General features: G+C 44.8%; 1 protein-coding gene across 5 annotated transcripts in view; it reads left to right on the top strand.

The window, feature by feature from the left end:
• Positions 1-23,073, top strand: part of LOC115139279 (SAM and SH3 domain-containing protein 1-like) — a 314,224-nt gene that overhangs the window by 187,151 nt on the left and 104,000 nt on the right. The window contains exon 1 of one of the 5 annotated variants that reach the window (XM_065026291.1): positions 21,671-22,369. The exons of 3 other annotated variants lie outside the window; for them this stretch is intronic. In XM_065026291.1, the coding sequence (XP_064882363.1) occupies positions 22,220-22,369 (150 nt within the window). In that variant the 5' untranslated portion in view covers positions 21,671-22,219. Of the gene's footprint in view, positions 1-21,670; positions 22,370-22,413; positions 22,701-23,073 lie in introns of those variants that run through there. One more of the 5 variants, XM_065026292.1, reaches the window with a different exon arrangement.

Genomic DNA, 23,073 nt, shown 5'->3' with positions numbered 1-23,073 from the left:
CCTTACATTTTCTTTTGTGGGTGCCTTTTCATTATCTGGATAGACACGTGTGGTTTCTAGCTATCTTTATACCAATCAAAGCAGTGGAGCGTGTAGTGAAGCAAAATTGGGCATAACCATTCATCATGGTGTGAGGGGGGTACGGGTTTGCAAAATGCTATCATGTCACGCAATTATACCATCTATAAAAGGGTCAGACATAATGAACAAAATATAAACGTAACATGTTGGTCCCATGTTTCATGAGCTGAAATAAAATATCCCAGAAATGTTCCATTACCACAAAAATTTGACATTCAGAAAGTATTCAGACCTCTTGACGTTTTCATCAATCTACACACAAAATCTGAAATATCACATTTACGTACAGTACCAGTCAAAAGTTTGGAGACACCCACTCATTCAAGGGTTTTCTCCCTTTATTTTTACTATTTTCTACATTGTAGAATAATAGTGAAGATATCAAAGCTATGAAATAGCACACATGGAATCATGTAGTAACCAAAATAAGTATATAAAAAAATATATATATATTTTGGATTCTTCAAAGTAGACACCCTGGAGCAGGTTTTCATCAAGGATCACTCTGTACTTTGCTCCATTCATCTTTGCCTCGATCCTGACTAGTCTCCCCGTCCCTGCCGTTGAAAAACATATCCACAGCATCATGCTGCCACATCCATGCCTCACTGTAGGGATGGTGCCAGGTTTCCTCCAGACGTGGCGCTTTGCATTCAAGCCAAAGAGTTCAATCTTGGTTTCATCAGACCAGACCAGAGAATTCTGTTTCTCATGGTCTGAGAGTCTTTAAGTACCTTTTGGTAAGCTTCAAGCGGGCTGTCATGTGCCTTTTATTGAGGATGCCACTCTACCTGCAGAGATGGTTGACCTTCTGGAAGCATCTCCCATCTCCACAGAGGAACTCTAGAGCTCTGTCAGAGTGACAACTGGGTTCTTGGTCACCTCCCTGACCAAGGCCCTTCTCCCCCAATGGCTCTGTTTGTTCAGTCGGCCAGCTCTAGAAAGAGTCTTGGTGGTTCCAAATATTTTCCATTTAAGAATGATTGAGACCACTGTGTTCTTGCTATAGGATTGTTTTGGTACCCTTCTCCAGATCTGTGCCTTCACATAATCCTGTCTCGGAGCAAAGTCAAAGAGGGGAGAGAGTGAGAGGGAGAGAGGAGAAACAGAGGGACGGAGGAAGGGAGGACTAGTGCAGAGTGGAAGGGAAAGAGAGTGGAGAGAGATGGTTCATTTAGTTGGGCCAGGTGCCAGCTCCCCCTGGACCTGGATCTCTCAGCTTTCAGCAGGGTGCACAGCTCCAGCCCCCCGGCAGAAAAATCAATTCACAAATAGTGTGTGTGTGTGTGTGTGTGCACGCAAAGGCCACAACACAGAATACTTTCCAGGGATTCTTCCCTCCTCGTTCTCCATCTCTCCATTCCAGTGGTTCCGCTAATCTCTCCTCCATCCCTCCTTTACTCATTCTCCCTCCCTTCATCCCTCTAGCCGTTCCTCCATCATCTCAGCCTCCCTCTCTCTGTATTTGGCTGGCAGTCAGCTTGATGTAGCCCATGACTATCCAGTGACACACAGGAGAAGACAGGGGGAGACAGTGTTCCTTACCTGACAGCATGGCTCCTATGTCTGTCTCTGTCATGGTTCGATTGTTCTTAAGCCCCAGAAATGATCAAAAATACAAAATGCCAACAGCAAATAAACTCAAATTGCTATACAGCATCAATGAATACAGTTTTATTAATTCGATATTCAAAAAAACGAATATGTGGACTGAGAAATTGTCCTTAGTCATGATGGCAGGACTCCAGAGCAACTCTAGTGGGTTAGGGGGGCAGCTGGCCAGCTGTAGGGAGAGGAGCCTCATTACCTGGGGTTTGGTCGGAGCTGTATCCCCTTGTCCTGCGGCCTCTTCTCTCATTAAACCCTCAACAATAATCACCACTGACCACACTGTTCTGATAGACTCCTTAGGAAAATTAGCCTGGTCAGTGAGTGCGGGTATATGTTTGCCATGCCAAAAACTGGGCTGGTGAAAGAGGCAGGGGCTGAGAGGGAGAGAGAGAGAGAGATTGAGAGAGAAACAGAGAGAGGGACAGAAAGAGTGAGTTTAAAAAAGAGAGAGATGGTGAGTGAGTGAGTGAGTGAGTGAGTGAGTGAGTGAGTGAGTGAGTGAGTGAGTGAGTGAGTGAGTGAGAAAGAGAGAGATAGAAAGTTCTAGACCGTATGTAACAGGGCTGTTGTGGGAGCTGATGGCTCTGTGTTAAATAGGTGAGATGTTCAGACAGACAGGGCTCCCGATAGCTCATAATGAGGGGGAACCATCGCCAATGGAAACGCATTCATGTAGAAGAGATTTATCATTACAGAGGCAGATTTAACCACTTCTGACATGGAGCCTGTTGATGATCAGAGCAAGGGTTCAAGGTCTCTCTGTAACCTTAGAGATAGGCAGATAGAACACACTTGTTGATATGACAATGAAAATAAGAGTTTGCTCAAGCAAAGACAGACTGGCAGGCACAAAGCCTAGCCTAAGTCTTCTGATCTTGTGTCTCCATCTGCGCAAACCTGTAGAAGCCAGTATGGAAATTCCCTCAGTATATGCTGTACTGTTTGTTTTGTTTCTAGTTTGATGCTGCCTACCACTGCTGGGCTCAGATTGGGCCTCTATAATCAGGATCCATTGGCTTGTGATTGGGGCAAATTCTTGTGAAAGCAGTGAAAGCGGTCAGTGGTTGTTGAGCTGAGTGTGCAGTATGTTTGTGTGTTGTGTGGTGGAGTTTGGGTTTTTATGCAGACAGACATAGATGGAGATGCCTCCTCTCCTCTTCTGGAATCCTCTGGTGTGAGTCTCTTTCACTAAGATGGACACTGCTCACACACACACACACACACACACACACACTATAGCAACCAGAGCGGAGAGGCCGCAGTGTTTGGTTGTCTAGGCATGACCGGAGTGGCGGGGTCTTTTTGTCATCGCTGAGTGTGTATCACAGGAGGCTGCTGAGGGGAGGGCGGCTCATAATAATGTCCGGAACGGAACGAATGAAATGGCATTAAACACATTGAAACCATATTTTTGATGTATTTGATACAGTTCCACTCATTCCGCTCCAGCCATTGCCACGAGCCCATCCTCCCCAATTAAGGTGCCACCAACCTCCTGTGGTGTGTATGAGATATACAGTATGACCGGTATTTTTCTTTGTGTAAATGCTGACAGTAATTACAGCAGAACAGCCCACAGAGCAGGCCGGGGCTGGCTGTGCAACAAGTTATTTTAACGTCTAATATATAACCAAACATAAACCATGTCTGAAGCCTGCTGCTGCTGCTGGGCAAATAAATCTACATTGAACCTGACCTATCACACACAGGCAGATTGGAACAGTACATATTTATGACAGTGCTGGTGATTGTGTGAAACCCATTTCATGTACAGTCAATTCTTAACGAGGATTTATAATGATATTTGATGACAGAATTGCACCACAAAACAACACAACTGGCTTTGATGTCATATAGCACTGTATATGTGTGTGTTTGTACTTCCCTGTGTGTCTCCATGTGTGAGTTTAAGAAGCCCCAGAGATGGGCATAGGGCATCTCTTCCCAGTGAGCTGATATCCTCTCCTCTGCTTACCATAGTATTTATTTTCAGATGCATTCCTATTTAGACCTGCTTTCTACTTCACGTGGGAACACAAGTCACCGTGTCAGAGTTTCCACTGGGAAGGATAAGGGAGCAGGCCCTGAGACAGAAAAGTTGCGGTACTTTGTGAACATTTTTAGTTTCTCTTCACCCAAGACTCCTAAAATGAATTATTATAAACGAATAAACAATGGTACTTTTATACAGACCTTGGACTGAGCTGCTGACTAAAAGGACGACTTGCCCTAAAATGATAATGATAGTTTGTCATTTACAATAAAGATCATCTTTCAGTTTCATGTTGAGTCAGAGCTTTCCACTACGATGCCCTATTGTAGGCTAGTAATCAGGAGAGCAGGGGAGAGTGGTTAGCTAGGACGACACAGACCAGAGAGAGACCTATAAAACAAACATTTACCATGCCCCACTGGCTACTGTTTGGCCAACCCCCTAACTTTACAGTACAGTAACCCATTAAAACACACTGAATAACAGAGGAGGCTGGTGGGAGGAGCTATAGGAGGACAAGCTTATTGTAAGGACTGGAATGAAATAATGGAACAGAGTTAGACATTTGGTTTCTATATGTTTGATGTGTTTGATTCCGTTCCATTTATTCCATTCCAGCCATTACAACGAGCCTGTCCACCTATAGCTTCTTCCACCAGCCTCCTCTGCTGGATAAACACACACACACACACACAAAAACACACGTGTAAGTTTGAGAATTGCAGGCCCATAAAATGGACTCAGGGACAGTAAAACTCACCTTGAATGAAACTGCAGCTGATAATGATACACAGTAGTGTAGTGGTATGTGGCACACATGGCCATTAACCCTAAGAGGTAACCCATTTTTACCCAAACAGAGAATCTTCGCTGGCGTACATACAGCAGGATACAGGTATTCGCTAGGAGGAGATAGGGGAAAAGCATAGAGAATGATAGAGGCCTCTAGTGGCCATTAGCAAGGGTAGAGCCATTGAGCACTTCCACAATGCTTCTGACATTTTAAAGTAGTCAAAGTAGTCAACTAGGTGAGGAATCCTATGGGTTGTAGTCTCAATGGTGCTGCCCATGCTGTCACAGACACTATAATGGCACAGATAGAAAGATGAGTCCTCTATCTATCTCTGTGGGGTAGAGCTGTAGTTTGTGCCGGTGGCTGAACTTAAGGGCCAACAGAAGGGGGAGCTACTTAGTCAGACATACAGAGGAGGGAGACATTACTCAATGTCCTTATGGGAAACATACAGATAATACATTTAAATAACATTTGCTGTTTTTACTCAAATGCTGCCTACATTTGTCAGCTTGACCTTGAGCTAAAGTTGGAGTATACGCCTACAGACTTGGAAATGACAAAACACCCTTTCTTTCTCTCCTAGTCAACAGCAGGGGCTTCACATAGTGTGTTTCCCTAACCTCAGCCCAGTTCGATCAGTGTCTGTGGTATAGCTGTCCATATGGGTAATGTGCAGTGTAGTGTTGTAGAACAGATCAGTGAGTCGAATGCCAGGCTGCCCTGCGGTAATACCACCACCACCATGGACACCTGCTCTGTGCTGTGTGTCACCACTGCTGGCTGAATGTCACACTGACTGGACCATCTGTCACAGACAGCCCTGTTGTCATAGAGCTAAACTCTGATCAACTCTGTGGGGGAAAGTGTGTGTGTGGTATGTGTGTGTGTCGTGCATACATGCCGTGCATGACATAGAAAGAGGTGATCACTGTGCACAGTCTAGTTTGTACTGGATTGAGGAACCAGTATATTCTGGTTCCCACAGCTCTACAGTGCAAAGACTAGCTGCTCATTCTAATAAGCAATCTTATGCTGGACTTTAACTGTATCTCTGTCTCCCTGGACTGGTCTTGCCTGATTACAGAACAAACTGGAATCTTAGTATTTCCAGTAACACACACACACACTAACAATCACTTAATATATGGCGCAGGGGACTCATGCTGCGTGGAGAATCTGGGAAGCTTAACAGAAATATGCTTTGGTTATATACTACTGGTTTGCTGGGCTGCTGGGTTTAGGAGAGACAGAACAAGAAATGTGTGTGTGTGCATGTGTTTGTGTGTGAACATGAATTTATGCACACTATCTAATACACACATTCTTGATCATATACTGTACATGGTTAGTGCAGACAAAGTATAGACAGCATAAGGTGTCTCTCCTTAGTTAACATCAGTGTCAGCTTCCCTACGTGTTGATACAAGTGTACATGCCCTCACATTTCAACCTTATCAGACCTACGTTGATCATAAGAAATTCCTCTGGCAAACTGTATCTTTCTAAAGCCTTTTCAGTGTGTATAAGTTATCACATTGCATTACTATCTAACTGGCCATCTATAACAACTCCATGTTCAGATTATTTATGTTGACATACCATACGCTTTGTGCGGTGTTTAGGGTTGTCATACCGACTGCTGTGTGCGGTGTTACGGTTGTCATACCGACCGCTGTGTGCGGTGTTTAGTGTTGTGATACCGACCGCTGTGTGCAGTGTTGTCATACCGGCCGCTGTGTGCAGTGTTTCATTTTGTCATACCGACCACTGTGTGCAGTGTTTAGTGTTTAGTGTTGTGTTGTGTGCGTGTTTAGTGTTGTGATACGACAGCTGTGTGCAGTGCTTCATTTTGTGTTGTCAGTGCTTCATTTTGTCACCACTGCTGTGTGCAGTGTTTCATTTTGTCATACCGACAGCTGTGTGCAGTGCTTCATTTTGTCATACCGACTGTGTTTAGTGTTTAGTGATACCCGACCACTGTGTGCGGTGTTTAGTGTTTCATTTGTGTGCAGTGTTGTCATACCGACCGACCACTGTGTGCAGTGCTTCATTTTGTCATACCGACTGCTGTGTGCAGTGCTTCATTTTGTCATACCGACTGCTGTGTGCAGTGCTTCATTTTGTCATACCGACTGCTGTGTGCAGTGCTTCATTTTGTCATACCGACTGCTGTGTGCAGTGTTTAGTGTTGTCATACCGACCGCTGTGTGCGGTGTTTGCAGTGTTTGTCATACCGACCGCTGTGTGCAGTGTTGTCATACCCGACCGCTGTGTGCAGTGTTTAGTGTTGTCATACCGACCGCTGTGTGTTTAGTGTTGTCATACAGTGTGCAGTGTTTAGTGTTAGTGTTTTGTCATACCGACCGCTGTGTGCAGTGTGCAGTGTTTAGTGTTGCAGTGTTTAGTCATACCGTGTGCACCGCTGTGTGCAGTGTTGTCATACCGACCACTGTGTGCAGTGTTTAGTGTTGTTTGATACCGACCGCTGTGTGCAGGTGTTTAGTGTTGTCATACCGACCGCTGTGTGCAGTGCTTCATTTTGTCATACTGTGTGCAGTGTTTCATTTGTCACCGCTGTGTGCAGTGTTGTCATACCGACTGTGTGCAGTGTTTAGTGTTGTGATACGCTGTGTGCAGTGTTGTCACCGATGTGTGCAGTGTTGTCATACCGACCGCTGTGTGCAGTGTTTCATACCGTTGTGCAGTGTTTAGTGTTGTGATACCGACCGCTGTGTGCAGTGTTGTCATGTGTGCAGTGTTTCATTTTGTCATACCGACCGCTGTGTGCAGTGTTTAGTGTTGTCATACCGACCGCTGTGTGCAGTGTTGTCATACCGACCGCTGTGTGCAGTGTTTAGTGTTGTCATACCGACCGCTGTGTGCAGTGTTTCATTTTGTCATACCGACTGCTGTGTGCAGTGTTTAGTGTTGTGATACCGACAGCTGTGTGTGGTGTTTAGTGTTGTCATACCGACCACTGTGTGCAGTGCTTCATTTTGTCATACCGACTGCTGTGTGCAGTGCTTCATTTTGTCATACCGACTGCTGTGTGCAGTGTTTAGTGTTGTGATACCGACAGCTGTGTGCGGTGTTTAGTGTTGTCATACCGACCACTGTGTGCAGTGTTGTCATACCGACCGCTGTGTGCAGTGTTTAGTGTTGATACCGACCGCTGTGTGTGGTGTTTAGTGTTGTCATACCGACCGCTGTGTGTGGTGTTTAGTGTTGTGATACCGACCGCTGTGTGTGGTGTTTAGTGTTGTCATACCGACCACTGTGTGCAGTGTTTAGTGTTGTGATACCGACAGCTGTGTGTGGTGTTTAGTGTTGTCATACCGACCTCTGTGTGCAGTGCTTCATTTTGTCATACCGACCACTGTGTGCAGTGCTTCATTTTGTCATACCGACTGCTGTGTGCAGTGTTTAGTGTTGTGATACCGACCGCTGTGTGCGGTGTTTAGTGTTGTCATACCGACCGCTGTGTGCAGTGTTGTCATACCGACCGCTGTGTGCAGTGTTTAGTGTTGTGATACCGACCGCTGTGTGTGGTGTTTAGTGTTGTCATACCGACCGCTGTGTGTGGTGCGCCACGCAGCTGGTATCACACATTTTCCTCCTGCTCTCTTTCTTTATTTCTCTGTCACCCTCTATCTTTATTTTTGCTCTCTCTCTCTGTCTCTCTCTTCACCTCTCTCTCCCTCACCCTCAGGTCAAATCCCTCTCTTTGTTTCAAGTTAGCTTTGGCTTGTACCTTCAAAAGCCTCATGTATTATTGTTGACCGACCCGAGAGAAATATTACCTAGAAAACACAAACAACAGCCAGCCATTTATTTATCCTCCCTGAAACCCTTTATTCATAGTTTACAGAACAATGTGTTGACATTTAATGAAATGAGTACGTTAGCGAGAGGCTAACTGATGATGGTAATTAGGTGTTTGGTTAATTGGGGTTCTGTGATTAACTCCCAATCACAGGAGTCAGTGAAGCACCCAGGGCCAAACATGAATGCACACACACACACACACACACACACACACACACACACGCACACACGGATGTTCAAACAGGGTGCCTGGGGATGCAATGGTCCTTGACCCCTCAGAGTTGCATTAATAACTGAGAACATGATCCCAAATTATCCTGTGAAAGAAGGAGGATATGAGAAACACAAGGCTTTATTAGAACAGCTACTACCCAGAGATGACTGGGTGAAAGAATGCCCCAAATACAAATCAAATGAAACTTCTTTGTATTTATCTACCCCGGAGGCCCCAGAGAAATATAAAGCCACAACAGTTTTCACATTCATTTGTTTTTAAAATGAAAAAATAAAAAATGAAAATGAAATTTTTGCTTAACACATTTTCAATATACTATACCGATCTAACTAGTAACAGTCTCTATAGCACTATTCATGTATCTTTGTGGTCCTAGCACCCTGTGGTGCTGTAATTTACTGAGGTATTCCTGTTTGTTTGGTTGTTTCTGTTCCTCAGTCCTTCCAGGTTGACCTACTCAAAAATATCCTATAGGATTAGTGATTTTTCCAATAGAAACCTATAAGATTCTCACAATCGTATAGGATTTCGTGTCACCGCTATCAGAATCCTATTGGACTACCTTTTTCCTATTGGAAATCAAGAGTAATCCTATACGTTTTTGATAGTCTTGTCGGATTTTGTCACCCCAATCAGAATCCTATTAGAACAGTTTTTCTTAGTTGAACCCATTAAATGATAGTTTGTTGTCATTAGTACAATACAACAGTATTAATGACAAAATGTTCGCTGATCAGATAAACATCTATATTAATTGATGTTTTATTCGCCTGTAAGAACGCCTGTCCCTTTAATAGTGATTGATGACCTTCCAGCTTGCTGAACCCCCAAGTTCACCTTGCAAGTTGTGGTTATGCACACAATCTCTGGTTTTAACATTATTCTAGCAGTTTTATCCTTTACTGTACGTGAATGCAAGAACTGTGTGCACAGTATTTGTTTCCTGACGACGTTGGCAATGTCATATTTTCGTCATTGTAAAGCATTTTATGCGCTCGTTTTTATACTAGCTAAGAAACTACTGTTAGCCACATTTTGCCTCTTCACCTGACTAGCTAGCTAGCTAAGTTGTAGCCATTTCAAATGGCAATTGTATGTCGTTATGTAACTTAATAACTATTGTTATAACAGATTATACATATTTTAGTTTGTTTGTTATTGCCAAATACAGTATATGTGCCATATTATAGGCAGGTTAACCCCGTTCATTTATGGTAGATCATCAAAATAAATAAATCACATTACGATGTTGGACTCATTTAGCAGTTTTACATAATTCTATTGGATATTCATGTTGAAAGTACCATTTATATTCCTAAAATATGCTGTACATTGAAAATGATGCTGTTGCTGCTTCCTGTTGACAATAACTTTCATAAATAGCCCAATGTCAAAACACTATTTAGAAGTGTCCAAATCAATAATCAATAAACAGTCTGAAATATTGAAAACCTAAACATAAAATGTACTACCTACCATACATGTGCCACAATAGTATTCATATATACAGTATATCATTTTTTTTTAAATGAGCACCTTATAAACTGCATGTGCACCAATTGGCAATTGGCAATTAATCACTCATATTGGTTAGGGGGAAATGAGGTTGTATCCATGTTAACCCTGGACTACTATTACTATAGAACAGTATTACCCCAGCAGGTCCGTTTTTCCAGTGGATGATTCAGACGGGATTAGTTTTACCAAACTGCCCCTCTATATATTATTTTCCTTCATGCAATGTTGGCCATTATGAAGGAAGCCTGGAGGCTCTTCTAGACGTGAAGACATTTCACATGTCTAGGGATAGTCTAATATTGACCTAATGGCCTTCAGTTCGGAGAAAGTCTAAATAATAATGCATATCAGTAAGAACCATGAACTGTAACATACTGTATGCAGACTTAATTACCTGACGTATTTGGCAATTCATTGGCACAAAATCATCCACTTTTTCTATCGAAAGAGGAGTATGGCACTAGGAAAGTTGATATATGACAAAACAGATCATTCATCTGTAGGCTAGGTCCATAGCACTTTGTTTGAAGCATCAATTTGTTCTTACCCAAACTGGGTGCAACGCCTGTTAAACTCTGTTATATCCCTCAAAACACAGGGATGATGATTCACACAGGATAAGTAGTCGGGTTGCACGTCCTGTTCAAACTAACCTTACAAAGAAAAACACACGGAATCACTGGTTAGAGGACAACTTGTAGAAGACAGCCTGCTACATTTTGGATCGTTGCATTTTATTTGAAGTGGCCCTGGTCAAATTATCCTAATCGATTAGTGATTTATCCAATAGAATCCTATAGGATTCTCACATTTTGTGTCACCTCTATCAGAATCCTATTGAAATCCTATTTGAGAACTTTGTTCCTGTTGGAAGAAAAAAAAGTTGTAATATTCTCGTAGTCCTGGACTACTTGGACTACTTTTTTCCTATTGGAAATTATTATTATTATTTGTTTTTTAACCAATACAAAACACACATAGAAATGACAACATACAGACGCACACAAACATCCACAACATCACCCCTGCCCAGACCATTTTAGATGTTTAAAGTAATATAACCGGTTAATGTAATAACTTGCCAGATAACATAATAAAATGCTGAACTGTGAGTATTACTTCCCCCAATTTGATGCAGTGGTCTGTATGGGTGTGCATGAAATGAGTGTTTATGTGCGTGCTTGCATACAGTGTGTGACTGATTGACCCTCAAACATCCATAAACTTAACAGCAGTAATGACTGTGCATGTGTGTACATTTCAATGTGTGCTTGTGTATGAGTACATGTCCATAGGTTTGTGTATGTGGAGGGTGGTATTTGCATTAAAATGAGGGAAATAATACATAAAAACATTGATCTTCATATGTTATTACATGATCGTTTGAATTTATTATGTTATTCATTTTAAAAAAGTTGTTGCTCACCTGATAACGTAATAACGTATTCATGATAACGTAATAACTTATTGATGTTAAATCCTCATTATTCATGTTCAAATCCTCAGAGACTATAACATCAACTTTCACTGCTACGCTAATGATACCCAAGTATTAACACCACACTGGACATCATCTCAACCCTAGCAAAACTTGACAGCTGCCTAGATGACATAAGGGCATTGATGAAAGAGAACTTCTTCCAGCTGAAAAGCAGCAGACTGAAGCTATGCTTATTGGGACACCCAAGCAGGTCACCAGTGCTGGAAACATCTGCCTTACAATTGACGGGCATATCAAATCAAATGTATTTGTCACGTACAGTACACATGGTTAGCAGATGTTAATGCGAGTGTAGCGAAATGCTTGTGCTTCTAGTTCCGACAATGCAGTAATATCCAACGAGTAATCTAACCTAACAATTCCGTCCATCTGTCCTCTGTCATCTCCAACCTGGGAGTCAAGTTTGATCCTTCTCTGTCCTTTGATGGCAAAATATAAAACCTATCTGCAAAACATCATTTTTCCGGTTGAGAAATATTGCCCAGCTCAAACCATCGCTCTCCCAGCAAGATGCAGAGAAACTCGTCCACGTTTTCATCTTCTTCCGGATTGGCTAGGGCAACTCTGTTCGGGGCCTTCCAGCTAAATCACTTCAGAGGCTACAACTTCTCCAGAATAGTGCTGCCAGAGTCCTGACCAGGACCAAGAAGTCAGCTACCCACATCACCCCTAAACTCCACTGGCTACCGGTCAACTATAGGATAGACTTTAAAAATATCCTTCTAATGTTGAAAGCCTTGAATGAGTTCAGTCCTTCCTTCAGTAACTTAATTTCTATCAAATAGCCACCTCGCACTCTCCGGTCCAGCAACTCATGACTACTTTAAGTCCCCAAGAGGTGTCTCCATACTATGGGGGAGGCTTTCTGCTCCCTTGCCCCTCACCTATGGAATTCTCTCCCTGACCATCTGAGAGCTGCTCCATCAATCAGAACGGTCCTTAAAACACATTTCTTCAGACTTTCTTATAGTCCTCCCTCTGGAAAGTCCTTTTAGCACCTAGCCTGCTATTGCTATTTCCTGCCTTGATTCTAAATGTATTTTTTATATTTTCAATGTGTGCTTGTGAGTGTGTGTTTGTGTGTGAGTACATGTGAGTACATGTGCTTGCAATTGGTGGAGGGTGGTATGTGAAATAATAGAAGGCTGAAGTCATGCATGAACAAATATGCACAAACAAATATGCACAAATATGCTAGCGAATGCCCTTGGCTGCTATGATAGCCAGTTACTGTTAGTTAGATAACATTAGCCAATGTAAGAATGTAACGTTAGCTAACGCATATGAGCAGTTAATGCAGCACAATATATCACACGTTCTTACAAAAAACATAGCTAACGTAGCTAGCTAACAGTTTGCTCACGTTTACTACCAAACTGGCTAGATAGGTAGCCAATGTTACCACAATAAAACTATACCACAACTCAATGTTGATAATATATCATAGCAACATTGTTCTACAAAACATAGCTAGCTAGCTAAATAGGTTTGAATCAGGATCAAAGCCAACACCAAACTTTGGGAAACTGTCACACTGCTAGCAAGCTACCTTACAATGCATGCAATGGGCATTGCAAAACTTGTTAGGTAGGTTACTGCATAGACTAAGCTGTGGTAAGACAAGGTAGCCTTATAGAATCCCCCCCAAAATGTATTTTGTTAGGAAGAGATAAAATCGATAGCCATGTGATTTTTTTTTCTTCATGACATTCTAGTTTTTAGATGATATGGCAATGAATACACAAGCAACATATCAAACTGGATTGTTTTAGGTTACACCTGCAAGTATAACAATATTTGCCAGGGCATATTTGTTTTATTAAATATGCCAGGCTGCCAGCTAGCAAGGTACGGTGACTCTACTACTAGCAAGGTAAGGTGACTCTACTACTAGCAAGGTAAGCTGACTACTACTAGCAAGGTAAGGTGACTACTACTAGCAAGGTAAGGTGACTCTTCTTTGCTTTCACAAAATGAAAAGACAAAATAAAAACGTTGGTTTCTCTCCCATGTGACCGGCGAGGATATCATGTTACCAAAAGGTGTCTGCTATTCCAAAAATCCCACATGCACGCACACACGTAGATCAACGGCGTGAAGCTTGTCATAACCTTAACAGATTAGAGCTAGGCCTGTCTTTCAATGGCTATGAGTAGCGTGTGTGTTTGTTTGAGTGATTGTTTCCAATCTGGCCTGGAGAGTACTGGGCACCCTCAGTGAGAGCGGAGACTGACCTATCTGATCAGTGGAATATCAATGCAGCTCAGGATAGGACGGCTGTGTGTACCCACTCACAACACTACCAGCCATTAATACCACAGGTGCAGAGAGAGACAGAGGGAAAAAGAGAGGGAACAGAGAGAGAGAGAGAGCACAAAGAGAGAAAGAGAGCAGAGAGGGCCGGCATAGACAAACTAGCATTCTGGACTCACATATGAAGCTTGCTTGTCTTGAGTTATATACAGTTGAAGTCGGAAGTTTACATACACTTAAGTTGGAGTCATTAAAACTCATATTTCAACCACTCCACAAAACTCTTGTTAACAAACTATAGTTTCGGCAAGTCGGTTAGGACATCTACTTTGTGCATGACACAAGTAATTTTTCCAATAATTGTTTACAGACAGATTATTTCACTTATAACTCACCCGTATCACAATTCCAGTGGGTCAGAAGTTTACATACACTAAGTTGACTGTACAGATGTACCTGTGGATGTATTTCAAGGCCTACCTTCACACTCAGTGTCTGTTAGCTTGACATCATGAGAAAATCAAAAGAAATCAGCCAAGACTGTAACGGCTTTCTAATGGTGAAGGAGAGTCGGACCAAACTGCAGCGTGTCTATTGTGATTCATCTTTAATAAACAAACGTAACACACAACAAAACACTAACACTACAAAACGAAAACCGAAAACAGCCTATACAAGTGTCTACTAACCTCTAACCAGGACATCAAGACACACAGGACAATCACCCACAATACAACCAAAGAATATGGCTGCCTAAATATGGTTCCCAATCAGAGACAACGGTAAACACCTGCCTCTGATTGAGAACCACTTCAGACAGCCATAGACTCTCCTAGAACACCCCAAGCTACAATCCCACTATACACACATTCCAAAATCCCAAGACAAAACACACCACAATACAAAAACTCTATGCCACACCCTGGCCTGACCCAATACATGAAGAAAACACAAAATACTTAGACCAGGGCGTGACAGAACCCCCCTAAGGTGCGGACTCCCGAACGCACCTCAAAACAAATAGGGAGGGTCCGGGTGGGCGTCTGTCCATGGTGGCGGTTCCGGCGCGGGACGTGGACCCCACTCAATTAATGTCTTAGTCCCCTCTCCTCGCGTCCCTGGATAGTCCACCCTCGCCGCCGACCATGGCCTAGTAGTCCTCACCCAGAAACCCACTGGATTGAGGAGCAGATCGGGACTGAGGGGCAGCTCTCTGAGGCAGCTCGGGAGTGAGGGGAAGCTCGGGAGTGAGTGAGAGGAAGCTCGGGAGTGAGAGGAAGCTCGGGAGTGAGAGGAAGCTCGGGAGTGAGAGAAAGCTCGGGAGTGAGAGGAAGCTCGGGAGTGAGAGAAAGCTCGGGAGTGAGAGAAAGCTCGGGAGTGAGAGGAAGCTCAGGCAGGTTGATGGATCTACCAGATCCTGGCTGACTGGCGGATCCTGGCTGACTAGCGGTTCTGGCAGATCCTGGCTGACTGGCGGATCCTGGCTGACTAGCGGATCTGGCAGATCCTGGCTGACTGGCGGATCTGGCAGATCCTGGCTGACTGGCGGATCCTGGCTGACTGGCGGATCCTGGCTGACTGGCGGATCCTGGCTGACAAGCGGATCTGGCAGATCCTGGCTGACTGGCGGATCCTGGCTGACTAGCGGTTCTGGCAGATCCTGGCCGACTGGCGGATCCTGGCTGACTAGCGGATCTGGCAGATCCTGGCTGACTGGCAGATCCTGGCTGACTAGCGGATCTGGCAGATCCTGGCTGACTGGCACTTCTGGCGGATCCTGGCAGACTGGCGGATCCTTGCTGACTGGCGGATCCTGGCACACTGGCGGATCCTGGCTGAATGGCGGATCTAACTGATCCTGGCAGACTGGCGGCACTGGTGGCGCTGGGCAGACTGGCTGCGCTGGGCAGACTGGTAGCTCAGGCGGCGCTGGGCAGACTGGCGGCGCTGGGCAGACTGGCGGCGCTGGGCAGACTGGTGGCACTGGCGGCGCTGGGCAGACGGGTGGCTCAGACGGCGCTGGGCAGACTGGCGGCGCTGGGCAGACTGGCGGCGCTGGGCAGACTGGGAGCACTGGCGGCGCTGGGCAGACTGGCGGTGCTGGGCAGACTGGCGGTGCTAGGCAGACTGGAAGCTCAGGCGCTGGGCAGACTGGCGGCACTGGCGGCGCTGGGGCAGACTGGCGGCACTGGCGCAGACAGGCGGGCGCGCTCCGACTGGGCCGGACAGGCGGGAGGCTCCGGCAGCGGCGCAGACAGGCGGTGCTGGGCGGCGCTGACAGGCGGGACGCTCCGGCCTCGCGCCGGACTGGGAGCTCCGGGCGGCGCTGGCAGCGGGACTCCGCGGCGCTGGCAGGCGGTAAGCTCCGGCAGCGGCGCCGGGCAGGCGGGAAGCTCCGGACAGCGCGCCGGGCAGGCGGGAAGCTCCGGCAGCGGCGCCGGGCAGGCGGGAGCGGCGGCGCCGGACAGGCGGGACGCTCCGGCAGCGGCGCCGGACAGGCGGGACGCTCCGGCAGCAGCGCCGGACAGGCGGGACACACTGTAGGGCTGATGCGTGGTGCTGGCACTGGTGGTAATGAACCGAGGACACGCACAGGAAGCCTGGTGCGGGAGCTGCTACCGGAGGGCTGGGGTGTGGAGGTGGTACTGGATAGACCGGACCGTGCAGGCGCACTGGAGCTCTTGAGCACCGAGCCTGCCCAACCTTACCTGGCTCGATGCCCACTCTAGCCCGGCCGATACGAGGAGCTGGAATATACTGCACCGGGCTATGCACCCGCACTGGGGACACCGTGCGCACCACTGCATAACAAGGTGCCTGCCCGGTCTCTCTAGCCCCCCGGTAACCACAGGAAGTTAGCGTAGGTCTCCTACCTAGCGTAGCCATACTCCCTGTGAGCCCCCCCAAGAAATTTTGGGGCTGGCTCTCAGGCTTCCATCCGCTCTGCCGTGCTAGCTCCTCATAATGCCGCCTCTCTGCTTTTGCTGCCTCCAGCTCGGCTTTGGGGCGACAATAATCTCCAGGCTGATCCCAGGGTCCTTTACCGTCCAGTACCTCCTCCCATGTCCATTTCTCCAGGTAGTGCAATCTCTCCCACTGTAGCTGCTGCTGCTCCTGTTGCTTCTCCTGTGGCTCCTGCCTGTTGACACGCTGCTTGGTCCTGTGGTGGGTGATTCTGTAACGGCTTTCTAATGGTGAAGGAGAGTCGGACCAAACTGCAGCGTGTCTATTGTGATTCATCTTTAATAAACAAACGTAACACACAACAAAACACCAACACTACAAAAACGAAACGAAAACAGCCTATACAAGTGTCTACTAACCTCTAACCAGGACATCAAGACACACAGGACAATCACCCACAATACAACCAAAGAATATGGCTGCCTAAATATGGTTCCCAATGAGAGACAACGGTAAACACCTGCCTCTGATTGAGAACCACTTCAGACAGCCATAGACTCTCCTAGAACACCCCACTAAGCTACAATCCCACTATACACACATTCCAAAATCCCAAGACAAAACACACCACAATACAAAAACTCTATGCCACACCCTGGCCTGACCCAATACATGAAGAAAACACAAAATACTTAGACCAGGGCGTGACAAAGACCTCAGAAAAAAATTGTAGACCTTCACAAGTCTGGTTCATCCTTGGGAGCAATTTCCAAACGCCTGAAGGTACCACATTCATCCATACAAACAATAGTACGCAAGTATAAGCATCATGGGACCACACAGCCGTCATACCGCTAGTGATGAACATACTTTGGTGCGAAAATTGCGAATCAATCCCAGAACAACAGCACAGGACCTTGTGAAGATGGAAAGGACCTTGTGAAGATGGAAAGAGGAAACAGGTACAAAAATATCTATATCCACTTTAAAATGAGTTCTATATCGCCATAACATGAAAGGCCGCTCATCAAGGAAGAAGCCACTGCTCCAAACCTGCTCCAAACCTGCCATAAAAAAAGCCATACTACGGTTTGCAACTGCACATAGGGACAAAGATCTGTCATGTTCGTCGTAAAGATCAGACCAAGGCGCAGCATGGTATGCGTACATTCGTATTTATTAAAAAAGCAAGCACAAACAAGTGCTGACAGGCAACTTCACATAGACAAGATCCCACAAACACCAAAGGGAAATAGCTACCTAAATATGATCCCCAATCAGAGACAACGATAAACAGCTGTCTCTGATTAGGAACCATATCAGGCCAACATAAACATACAAAAACCACTAGACCTACAAAACCCCTAGACATACAAAACCCCTATACATACAAAAACCCTAGACAATACAAAAATCCTAGACATTACAAAACTAGCGTACCCACCCTAGTCACACCCTGACCTAACCAAAATTTAAAGAAAACAGAGATATCTCAGGTCAGGGTGTGACAAGATCGTACTTTTTAGAGAAATGTCCTCTGGTCTGATGAAACAAAAATAGAACTGTTTGGCCATAATGACCATCGTTATATTTTGATGAAAAAGGGGGAGGCTTGCAAGCCGAAGAACATCATCCCAACCGTAAAGCACGTGGGTGGCAGCATCATGTTGCAGTGGTGCTTTGCTGGAAGGGGGAATGGTGCACTTCACAAAATAGATGGCATTATGAGGAAGGACCATTTTGTGGAAATATTGAAGCAACATCTCAAGACATCTGTCAGGAAGTTAAAGCTTGGTCACAAATGGGTCTTCCAAATGGACAATTACCCCAAACATACCTCCAAAGTTGTGGCAAAATGGCTTAAGGACAACAAAGTCAAGGTATTGGAGTGGCCATCACAAAGCCCTGACCTCAATCCCATAGAAAATGTTTGGGGAGAACTTAAAAAGCGTATGCGAGCAAGGAGGCCTACTACCTGACTCAGTTACACCAGCTCTGTCATGAGTAATGGGCCAAAATTCACCCAACTTATTGTGGGCATCTTGTGGAAGGCTACCCGAAACGTTTGACCCAAGTTAAACAATTTAAAGGCAATGCTACAAAATACTCATTGAGTGTATGTAAACTTCTGACCTACTGGGAATGTGATGAAAGAAATAAAAGCTGAAATAAATAATTCTCTCTAATATAATTCTGACATTTCACATTCTTAAAATAAAGTGGTGATCCTAACTGACCTAAGACAGGGAATTTTTACTACGATTAAATGTCAGCAATTGTGAAAAACTGAGTTTAAATGTATTTGGCTAAGGTGTATGTAAACTTCTGACTTCAACTGTAGGTTTCTGGGGTATACTCAACTTTTACATTCTTGGAGGGATTGATAGTCATTACATCATTACTTTTCACAGAACGCTCTCTATTTATTTAATGGCCATGACATATTGTATTTATCTCTCTCCCAAATGTATAGGAGTTCAATTAGTATCAGCTGTATGTTGTTCTGTGTTTATGTGTTACACATGTTTCTCTTTGTCCTCATTCTTGTACTGCTGACGACAGGGTATGTTGTTTTGGCTCCTGGCTATTCTATTGTAGAGTAGATTCAATCTTGGATACTCTATACCAGTGGTATTAAACTCTTACCCTACGAGGTCTGGAGCCTTCTGGTTGTCTGTTCTACCTGATCATTAATTGGACGCACCCTAAATCTGTCCCTGCTTAGAGGGGAACAATGAAAAAACGCAGTGGAACTGGCTTCAAGGTCAAGAGTTGAATTTGAGGGCTCTGGTAAAGGAAGCAGTAATACAGTATTGACTGTCTCAATAAAGGACCATTTTTTTTGTCTGGCAAAATGACACCTATTATCTGGAGGTGATGGGAAAGGAACAAGATTACACCACAGGGTCCTCACACACACACACACGCATTGCACGCGCACACTCACACACACACAGCGAGATACACACACTGTTGCGTATTAGCAGAGGCTGTATATAATAAGTGTGCTCTGAGTCAACAGACTGTGCCTCCTCTCCTCATTAGCATGCTGACCCTACTGTTTGGGACATTACAGGTGGGGCACAGTGAGGGGTGTCCTGTCCTTTAGTGTGGGAAGGGTAGGGTGGAACAGGGGGGTGGGCATTAGTGACACAACACCTCAGCAGGGTGAAGGGTGGTGGTGATGCTTCTAGAGATATCATCATGGTTCCTGCAACACAACCTGATTTTTTAGGAAAATAATGGGTTGGCACATGCGCACAAACACACACACACACACACACACACCATCCCAATCCCTCCCAGTTCCACCATTCCACAGCTTTAGCCAGGCAGGTTAGCCCAGGGCCAGGGCCTAGCCCGGGGTTTAGGGGCTGGGTCAGTGGTGAATGATCCCCTGGGTTGAAGGGAACAAAGCTGGGGTTGTGCTTCCCTTGTTTTATGTGTTTACACTGTAAGCAGGATACTGTTGAGCAGCTGCTGCTTGTCCCAGGCTTGTGAAAGACATTCTCCCTCCACAGCCTCTGTGGTCTGTGCGGATTAGGCTGATTTATGTGTACGGTGGAGAGAACGAGGGAATTGAGGAATGGAGGAATGACCACCACCTACAGGAATAATACACCGCCCATGTAATCCTCAGTGAGCCTCTGATCACATTTCACTATATAGAGTTGGGAGTTACTTAGCCCAGGGGCTCTTCCTAGTGTCGGAATGTTGCAGGTAGGTTGTCATTGTCCATTCCACATAATGGAGAAGTCGTGACTGGTCCTCTCTCTTCTCTTACAGCCTCGGATGGTTGTGTCAGTGTATTACACAAGGCAGGAAAGGCACAGATCGTAGCATCTCCTTACTCCCTCACCCTCTCTCTTTCTTCTTTGCCTCTTTTTCAATTTCAATTTTCAATTAGCTTCATTGCTATCGCTGTCTTTCTCTCTCTCTCTCTCTCTCTCTCTCTCTCTCTCTCTCTCTCTCTCTCTCTCTCTCTCACTCGCTCAGGCTGTTCTGAAATCTGTCACGAGACTGCAGGCAGCTGTTGCTGTTCAGCAGACATGCTGCTCTCTCAGAGAATGTGCTTCTGGCAGCACAGAGACATACTGAGACAAAGTCAAGACTTCTTCATTACAGTAGTTGCCTGGTAGAGCAAAACAAACACCTAATCATCCATTCAACACTATGTAGAATCCAGAGATGTATGCCAGCTGCTACATTATTATTTTTTGTAGAATTTAAAATTGGATCATTTGGATTCATTTGTAACTCTATGAAGTCTAACTCTATATAGTTTTTACCCATATTGATAACTAAATCATCATTATACAGATCAATTGTATTTTATTTTCATAATTCCACTATCCTATATAAAACAGTGTACAGGTGTTTTATAATGGCATGTAGTTACACATATATTATAATGTAGTGGACAGGTTTGTAGTTTGTTCCACTGTTATTGCTATGGTGCAGTGGGCCGCCATAAATTATACACAATGTGTAGGCTATTCTATTTGACATGCTTTTGTCTTTGTTTGTTAATTGGAGACTATTCCTGCGGTTTATCACTATTACGAATAGGTCACGGTATACGTCACCCCTCCCAAAAATATTTTTCCCATGCGCTGTTGTATTTGATACAATTGTGTGGAGAATCGCTTTGTTCTCCTAAACCTATTGAACCCTGTGGAGAAAGTATTGGTGGAAAAGCAACAGGATACGCGCATAGTAGCCTAATAAAGGGTTAGTTGTCCGTCTGGCAACTTTCCACAACCTTTACCAAAGTTTAAGAAACAGACTATTAGACTATATTGGTGTAAGATTTCCTTTGGTATGTTAAGTGCAGAGATGACTGACACCAACCAGACCAGAGGACTTCTTGTTGTGTAAATGTTTTTGCTGGGAGGAGTGAACTAGAGAGGAGAGCTCACTGCTGTTAGAGGGGGGAGCGTGGATAATTACAGACAAGGACTGCACTTCGGGCGTTTTCTCCTTCTTTGTTGTTAATGGGAGTATTTCTCAAAGTTCGCGACTGAATTTTTATTCGTATAGATTTGTCTTTGTCTTTTCTAATACAGATAAATAGTGTCGAATTAGGTGTCTCTCTTCGTGCCAAATGTCCCCCGCTGTAAATGTTGGTTTATGCCAGAAACGCACGGGCAGCGAGCTGCAGAGAGCTCAACCAATTAACTTTTCAGATGAAAACCTTGCACTGTAACTTCAGCTTCAATTGTGTTTACTGCGATTTGTGCGTGTTATTGCAATATGTGCTGACACATATTCAACTTGCCTCTGAGTTTTAGTGCACTTGTTGCACTTCCCAAGCATGTCTGAAGGCATTTGGAGATCGTTCACTCCCTCAAGTATCTTTTGTGCCAAGGAATGCTGAATGATTTTAAGGCTGAGACGGGGACAACTTTCTCAAGAAGAGGTGTCCGTCATTAGTCAGACAATTGCGTATGGTCACGGATCAAAACATTGCGCCAACGGCAACACTTCATAACCATAGACATTATGGAGGGCCAAGGCGACCAGGCAGCCGCCTCGGTAGAACCCGACGCGGACATAGCAGTGTGTGACAGTTTCTCCCTACTTGAACCCGAGGCGGACGGCGCAGTCTCTGACCGTTTCTCCCAACTATGGACAGACGTGATGGGGATGCTTGTAAGTTTGTGGGCCGGTTTGGGGGAGGGGAGACAGGAAGGTAACAACCAACTGAGAAAAGCTTTTAACTTTGTCCCTCCTAGGGAGACCCACGTTGCTCATTTAGTGGTTGTGTATTGATACTTGTTAACATGTAAATCACGTCCCAAAACAACAACGCAAGGGAAGCTGGTCTATTTCTCAAAGCGACAAGCGCAAAGTTTACATTCCATCCTCGGTGCCCAACATATGGGTTTGGCATTCGGGTCATTTCCCTTCTTCAACCTGTTCCCGAGGAGCTTTGTTTTTGAGGTGATCCGATTTCAAAGCAACCTGGAATCCAGTGAAAATGGTATGTTGCTCTTGAGTTTAAAAATGACCTGTTTGTGTGCTATCTTCCTAGTCTGGTGCACTTGAGCTGCGAAGATGGAATTGTGCTTGTCTGTTGTTTCAGACAGAGGTAACAAGTAGCCTCCATTACAATTCGTTGATTAAACTTCATTGTTGTGTTGGTTACATTGTTACAACATTGTAACTGCTCATGTTGTTTTAGGAGAGTTGAGCTCCTGTGTGTTCTATGAGGGCCCCATGCCAAAACACTTGTTGTTGTGTTTTGTTGCTGTGATGGAATGTTACTTTTGTTAAATTGTTGCAAATTGCATTGATTGAAATATTGTCAGTCCTGAAATGTGATGTTGTGTCGATGTGTGGCTACATTTGTTCTC

Source organism: Oncorhynchus nerka, linkage group LG13, assembly GCF_034236695.1.
Source record: "Oncorhynchus nerka isolate Pitt River linkage group LG13, Oner_Uvic_2.0, whole genome shotgun sequence".
In the NCBI taxonomy this organism is placed as follows: domain Eukaryota; kingdom Metazoa; phylum Chordata; class Actinopteri; order Salmoniformes; family Salmonidae; genus Oncorhynchus; species Oncorhynchus nerka.
This window is presented reverse-complemented; position numbering and strand designations above follow the sequence as displayed.